Source organism: Solanum pennellii, chromosome 8 (genome assembly GCF_001406875.1).
Source record: "Solanum pennellii chromosome 8, SPENNV200".
Classification (NCBI taxonomy): domain Eukaryota; kingdom Viridiplantae; phylum Streptophyta; class Magnoliopsida; order Solanales; family Solanaceae; genus Solanum; species Solanum pennellii.
In genome coordinates, this window is record NC_028644.1 from 1,480,980 (window position 1) to 1,489,043 (window position 8,064).

Here is an 8,064-nt window from a genome sequence, read left to right on the forward strand (position 1 = left end):
TATATATATATATATATATATATATATATATATAAATCCAAATATTAATATAACAATTGAATTAATGTTAAACACGCTTATTATTCATGTTAGGCAACTAACACAGCTGGCTAAATCTATTGTAAAAGCTCTTGTATATATATATTAATTAAATTTATATAACAGAATAGATTACAACAATCTTTTTAATTACTATTATTTTGTTTTTGCTTATTGTAAAAAAAGTACTACCTAATTTTATTTTATTTTTTGACTTGGTTCAAGATAGTGCAATTAATTTAATTTTATCCTCATTTAGTGGAGTTATTTTACTTGGTCTTGTGTGGCTTTTATTTAATCATTTTCCATGATTAATAAATACAATTTTTTTACCCTCAATTTTCAAGAGTCCGAAGCCTAAAGAATATAAAATATTAATAAAAATTTTAAAACGGTACATAAAATTTTATATTGATTAAAACGGTAAAATTGCTGGAACAACAGCAATTTCCTCCCCCGGAGCAAAATCGCTGCTACTGCAACGATTTTGAAAAAAGTGATTTTCTTTTTTTAAAAAAAAAATTTCAAGAAAATCGCTGCCTTTAAATTTTTTTTTAAGAAAATCGCGGCCTAGGCAGCGATTTTCTTAATTTTTTTTTTTTAAAAAAATGAAAATCGCTGCTTAAATTTTTTTTAAAAAAATTAAAATCGCTGCCTTTGGCAGCTATTTTCTTGAAAAAAATAATTTTTTTAAAAAATAAAAATCGCTGCATAACTTGAATTTTTTTTAAAAAAAATGAAAATAGCTGGCAGTGATTTTATTGATTTTTTTTTCTTTTTTTTAAAAGATGAAGCGCTCTTTTCAAAAAAAAATTTAAAAAGATCGCTGCGATTTTGTTGCAATTTTTTTTTCTTTTTAAAATGAAAATTTTCTTCAAAAAGCTTTTTTTTTTAAAAAAAAAATCACATTTTGCAAAATCGCTGCAGTAGCAGTGATTTTATTTTTCCCAGCGGAGAAAATCGCTGTTGTTCCAGCAATTTTGCCATTTTGATTAATATAAAATTTTATATATCATTTTAAAATTTTTGTTAATATTTTATACCCTTTAAGCTCCGGACTCCAATTTCCAAATGTTCATTTCCATCAATAATAATTATTGAAAAAAATGAAATCACACGTTTGAAAAGAAATATATTCCACAAACTATATTGACTTGAATAATTTGGTTCTTTCACGCACAATTTTTTTTTTTAAATAATGAGAAAAAGTGAATTATTGTTACATCATCTCATGTAAAAAAATTTTATATAAAGTTGAATCTCTTATTTATTTATTTTTTGCTTAAACACATGTCTAGTTACTTCTTGAACAAGATTTAAAATTTTCTACACCTTGCACACACGTGTACACACATACATATATAGGGAGATGGGGGTATTGCTTATAAATATTCGTAAGATCTAATATTAAATATCAATTAATATAAATATATAATAAAATATGGATATCAATTACTATTCTTAAAAGATATCGAATTATCAAAGGATTTCCTGCGATTATTTCTAGTATGGAAAGAGTCAATCATCCATTTTTGTATCTTATCGAACAAAAATGTAAAATTTAAAGCGAAAAAATAAAAGTAAATATAGGAGAAAATTTTTGTTGAGGTGAGTGAATGATTAGTGAGAAATTTATTGTATAGATAAATATTATTTTTAATTTGTTGTTATATATATATGGAGGGAAGTGAATGATTAGTGGCAAATTTATTATATAGCTAAATATTATTTTTAATTTGTTGTAGTGTATATATGGGATGATGAGTCACTTTAATTATTTATTAGAGAAACTATAGTATATATTTTCCCAAAATATAAGGGTAAGAAATATAGTTGTGTGGGTCAACGACAGATGTCAAAACTAGAGTGAAATATTTTTTTTAATTGACATAATATATAATTATACAATAAACTTTGTCTCCGCTATCAGGTAAATATTTCAATTTTAAGAGTGTATATCTTATGACATACGACACAATATGACTTATAAATCTGTAAAATATTCAGACTATCATTTTGTAAATTGATGTGTCGTTCAATTGACATAGTGAAGACGCGTTAAGATCTCTAAACGTACATACACACTCAAAGTTAATTAATTAAATAATATTTAAATATCCATTATTATCAAGTTAAAGTGTTTATCTGTTATACGATGGAGTAAAAATTAGCTAGAAAGTAGTTGTAACTTGTATTACTATCAAATCAAAAAATTACTAATTTTATGTTATGAACATAGAAAAACTTGCCATTTGTAGTTGGTGAAGATATGATTTAAAAAAAAAAAACCATCATAATAACACATTACAAAATGAATGAATTTACAAACTCGAGTATATACATCACCACTTGTTGCATGAAATAATATTTGATTATTATTTTTTGGATTTTTATTAATTCTCACCTACCAACTTATTTGGTAGACAAAAGGGGCAAACAAAGTCTAACAAATCTTTTGTACCACGAGGTCAAAAATTGGCCACAAATCAATAATAATCAAGATGACTTTTTTTTTTATTATTTTTTTATTTTTTGCAATAGTGCTCAAACACTTATTATTTGAATTTATAAAAAGTGGGGAAAAAGGAGGTGAAAGGGTGGAAAATAAAAAGATTTAAAGGTGAAAGAAAAAAATAAAATAAATGAAATAATAAATAAATAAAATTGTGGTTGGTGCCCAAACCCACAAACTTGTATACCTATATATAATCTCAAGATATTATACATAATTCTATCACAATTATTTTTCCATTCTAAGCTAACAAATAAACTAAAAATATAAGCTTCAACAATGGGAAGCTTATCATTTGAGAAGGTATAATTCTTACAACTTCATATATTACTTTGCAAATTCTTGTTAATTTTTTTTTATTGTTTGTCTATTTATGGAATTTAATTTGTTGTCATTAATATACTTTTAGCATCTAAAAGAAACTTAATATATCAAATATATTCTTACAACTTCATATATTACTTTGCAAATTCTTGTTAATCTTTATTTTTATTCTTCTTATTTTTTGCTTCATTTTTATGCATGGTTTCTTGTTCCTTTTCTTGGAAAATCAATGGGAAAGTTTTGGTATACATGTCCTAAAATTAATTGTGTTGTGTGGACAAATGAACCAAAAGAAAATTACTATGACTCAAAAGACTTTTTCTTTGTTTTTATCCTTTTTATTCTTTTGCATGGTTCTTTAGTCAAACAAAATGTGGTGGGGCGATAAGTAATTCCTTTACATTTAATAAGAAACTTCAGGTTTAAATTTTTGCTCGTGGAAATATAATAGATTTTTATATCGCAGGGAGTGTAGAATTTACGATTAAAATTTTATGAGTTCTTAAGATTCTCAGCATCGAGCCTATTATATTCTTAACGTTGTATTTAATTAGTATAAATAAACTTACACTGCATGTCTAAAGTACTAGGTTCATATGAATTTAATATCGACATACATATATAATGACACTTTCTGATGCTGATTCGAATTAATCAAGCCCTAAAATGAATACCAACCGAATACATAAAATTTTATGTTTCTAAAGTATGGTTCTTTTTTTTCTTCAAGGACTTTGAGCCATCAGCTGTGACTCCAAGAGGATTAGCACCACCTGGATTAATTGTAAATGGTGATTTTAGTGAAATGATGAGACTTAAGGTGTCATCAACACCTACAACACCAAGAAAAAATTTGAATCTTTCAGTGACGGAGCCAGGAAAAAATGATGGACCTAGTTTGGATTGTACATTGATGAATTATATTGATACACTTACTCAACGTATCAACTATCATATAGGTAATTATTCTTTTTTACATATCGTCAACTTTTAAGTTTTATACATCGATAGTATGATAATTATGTACTTTTATCTATTTATTAAAAAAGAATAGTCTGGTGCATAAGAATTTTATGTTCATAAAGGATCTATGCGAGGGTTGCAGTCGATAGTAAAGTCGAGATTTTTACTAAAGGTGTATTCAATATTTAAAATATTACATAAAAGTTTTTTTTTATGAATGATTAGACAGTCTACCTTAATACAAATATTAATGATTGCTTACACGACTCGAGTACATAGTATATCTATTACAAAAGGATAGTCTGATGTGTAAGTATTCGTGTTTATATAGGGTATACCCAAGACTCGAAACCCAATAGTGGCAAAATCAAAAATTTTGTTAAGAATATGTTCAATATTTTCCATACATACATAAAAGTAAATAACATAAACAGTTTAATATAAGTATTAATGATTGATTATACCGTTCGAGTCCATAATCTATTGCTGACATGCAAGAAGGTTATAAAGTCTTAGGTCAATTAAGGTTGACAATTTCTTAATATGAAAATTATTAATTTGAAAACTTGAAAAAATATTTTTAAAGACATGTGCTCTATAGCTAATTTGACAAAATTACTTACTATCTCAGCAATTTCTAATTATTGACTAATTAATTCGGTCAAAAATAACGATTTACATGGTAAAAACTTACTCGCATCGACTATTAAATTAATAAATCAATAATAATAATAATAATAATAATAATAATAACGACAATATATTTAGAATAGACGTAAATTGTTTATGATAAATCCTAATCTCAAGAAAAGAAACAGTCAAAAATAGTATAAAGAAATAAATAATCGAAATAAAAATAGTTACGACAAAATACAATAGACAACCTATTAAATCACATAAACAATAGTCATAACAAGGTATAATGATAATTAATTATATATTTATTTTTATGATGATGAGTTGTTGAAATTTTTTTTGAATTTTTTTTTTCAGGTTATCCAGTTAACATATGCTATGAGCACTATGCTAATTTAGCCCCACTTTTACAATTTCATTTAAATAACTGTGGTGATCCATTTCTTCAAAATACTGTTGATTTTCATTCAAAAGATTTTGAAGTGGCTGTTTTAAATTGGTTTGCTGATTTATGGGAAATTGAAAGAGATCAATATTGGGGTTATGTTACAAATGGTGGTACTGAAGGAAATTTACATGGCATTTTGGTTGGGTAAGTATTAAATTTTTACTAATTTCTGACGTTTCGATTCTCGAGAGTTTAATTTTATATTAATTTTTATAATTAACTTAGATCAGATTAATTTTATTAAGATTTATTTATTTTTTGGTTGGTGAACAAATTTGTTGAGTTTGAGTGAGTGGTGACCAATTTAGTACACAAGAAAATTATAAAAAAAGATTATCCTAATTTTTAAAGTTTGAGTGCGTGAGCCAAAAATACTTTTTTTCAACAACTATGCAAAATTGAACACCAAGTCTAATAAATATTATATTTAAATGAAAATTTTTTATTTTGGGATCATAAAGTCAATATTTTTAATATAATGGAAAAAATGTCAAGAATGAGATACTATAGTTAAAGAAAACAATTAAAATAAAATGTAATTTTTTTTTTTTGACTTGTCTAATTTTATTTTTTTTTATTTTTCAGGAGAGAATTATTTCCAAATGGAATTTTATATGCATCAAAAGACTCTCATTACTCAGTGGCTAAGGCAGCAATGATGTATAGAATGGATTTTGAAAATATTAATGCATCAATAAATGGAGAAATCGATTATTCTGATTTGAAAGTTAAATTACTTCAAAACAAGGGAAAACCAGCGATAATTAATGTTACAATTGGTAAATATTTTAATTAAGATATTTTTTTTATTAATTATAATAAGCTTTATACATTTTATAATAATTTTCATTTTTATTAATTATAGGTACTACTTTTAAAGGAGCTGTTGATGATCTTGATGTTATTCTTCAAATACTTGAAGAATGTGGTTATACACAAGATCAATTTTATATTCATTGTGATGCAGCACTAAATGGACTTATTATTCCTTTTATTAAAAATGTAAGTTTTTTATTTTCTTACTTTTTTATATTTTAATTAAAAAAAAAACTCTAACATTTAATATTTTATAATAGATGATTACTTTCAAGAAGCCAATTGGAAGTGTGACAATTTCTGGTCATAAGTTTTTGGGATGTCCAATGCCTTGTGGAGTTCAAATAACAAGGAAAAGTTACATTAATAACCTTTCAAGAAGAGTTGAATATATTGCTTCTGTAGATGCTACGATTTCTGGAAGTCGAAATGGTTTGACTCCGATCTTTTTATGGTACAGTCTAAGTGCTAAAGGTCAAATTGGTTTTCAGAAAGACGTTAAGAGATGTTTTGACAATGCAAAGTACTTGAAAGACCGTCTTCAGCAAGCAGGAATCAGCGTCATGCTGAATGAGCTTAGCATCATAGTTGTCCTCGAGAGGCCTCGTGACCATGAATTCGTTCGTCGTTGGCAACTATCTTGTGTGAGAGATATGGCACATGTTATTGTTATGCCAGGCATAACTAGAGAAACTCTTGATGGTTTTATCAATGATTTGCTTCAACAAAGGAAAAAATGGTATCAAGATGGAAGAATTAGTCCTCCTTGTGTTGCTAGTGATATTGGTGCTCAAAATTGTACTTGTTCTTACCACAAAATTGATTTTATTATCCCATAAAGGGCTATGAAAATCAATTTTTTTTTATATATATATATTTGCTACTAAGTGTGTCTTTTTATAGACATGGCATTTTGTAATGTGTAACTTATATTATGTCTTCATTTTTTATTTATCAACTTTCACATAAAATTGTATTCTACATGTAGTATTAGTATTCTACCACATTATATAATGTACTAATGTTGTGGGAAATACATGGTTTGATAAAAATATTATAAATAAAGCAATAAAATGTGTGTAAAATTTAAGATATAATAAAGTGTTAATTATTCCATAAGCTTGCAAAACTACTCAACTAGAAGTAGTATCAGATGTGTCGATATTAGTAGTGATTCAGTATAAATTTTTATATCTTTCAAAATCAATTTATCAAAACTATTTCGTGAACTTCACCATTCGGGTAGAAGTAGTATACGATTATATGTCGATATTAATAGTGATTCACCATAAGCTTTTCTGTAAAACTACCTCTTGAACTTTATCGTCAAGCTAGAGGTAATATCAGATATGTCGATATTAATGATAATTCACCATAGGTTTTTTTGCCTTACTTTCAACACCATTTTGCGAAAACTATTTCTTGAACTTTACCATCCAACTAGAAGTATTCTTAGATGTGTCAATATCAAAGCGACTCATTATTTTGATGAATTATTTCTTTAAACATGAAAAGATTACGAAAAATACTTATTTTGTTTTTAATAAATTGATCTGATTAAAAAAAATTGAATATAGAATCAAATAAGAAAGGATATTCTGAATATAGAGTTGTAATGAGATCTTTTCATATAAGTATTTTATTTAAGGAATAATTTTTTTTTCCAAATGGATGTCAATTTATTTTATTAAAATACGGAATATTATATATTAATTAATTATAGATAGAAGGGGTCAATCCATTGACTCTCAAAATTGGCATAATTTGAGGATCTCCACTTGAGTTGAAAAATTCAAATATTTTTCTTTTTTCTGATAGACACATATTTAGTTGAAAAATCGAATAATTGAACCCTCCAAATATTTGAAATGTTCATCATTTCGTTTTATATTAATGTTAATTTCTTAGTTGATTTATATTTTATTTATTTTTAAAAGTAAAAAACTTATAGTATATTTTTTTGAATATTTAAAGATAACAAACAAATAATTAATTGAAGTTTGATGTTCTATGAAATTTTTGGTGAACAAACAAAATTTATATAATTATTTTTTTAATATTTTGGTTCTTTTTATTTCTTTACATTTGAAGATTAATATATGATTTAGTAAGCAATGATGTAATGGTCCTTCATATCGTTTTTTCCCCTTATTTTACCCTCTTCATAGATGTGGTTAGTTATTTTTGACTAACGATGATGGGTAGCATATTATTTCACGGTGATCGTAATTTTTTGTCTCTCGAGTAAAATAAAGAAATTTTTATTCAAATTTTTTTTATTGTTGTAGATATTTTCTTATAATTTGTATATATATATATATATATT

At 25.4% G+C, this 8,064-nt stretch overlaps 1 protein-coding gene across 1 annotated transcript; it reads left to right on the forward strand.

The window, feature by feature from the left end:
• Positions 1-2,727: 2,727 nt before the first annotated feature.
• LOC107027331 (histidine decarboxylase-like) lies at positions 2,728-6,702 on the forward strand. Its single transcript, XM_015228511.2, has 6 exons — positions 2,728-2,854; positions 3,606-3,834; positions 4,832-5,066; positions 5,508-5,701; positions 5,788-5,924; positions 5,999-6,702. Exons 1-6 carry the CDS (start codon positions 2,831-2,833, stop codon positions 6,575-6,577), a joined length of 1,398 nt encoding a protein of 465 aa, XP_015083997.1. The 5' UTR covers positions 2,728-2,830; the 3' UTR covers positions 6,578-6,702.
• Positions 6,703-8,064: the final 1,362 nt, after the last annotated feature.

Bases quoted from the DNA above. Each gene is read 5' to 3' on its own strand.
- LOC107027331 (XM_015228511.2), top strand. From the start codon at position 2,831: ATGGGAAGCTTATCATTTGAGAAG. The intron at 2,855-3,605 runs GTATAATTCTTA...TTTTTCTTCAAG, and splicing joins GAAGCTTATCATTTGAGAAG to GACTTTGAGCCATCAGCTGT. The intron at 5,702-5,787 runs GTAAATATTTTA...TATTAATTATAG, and splicing joins GATAATTAATGTTACAATTG to GTACTACTTTTAAAGGAGCT.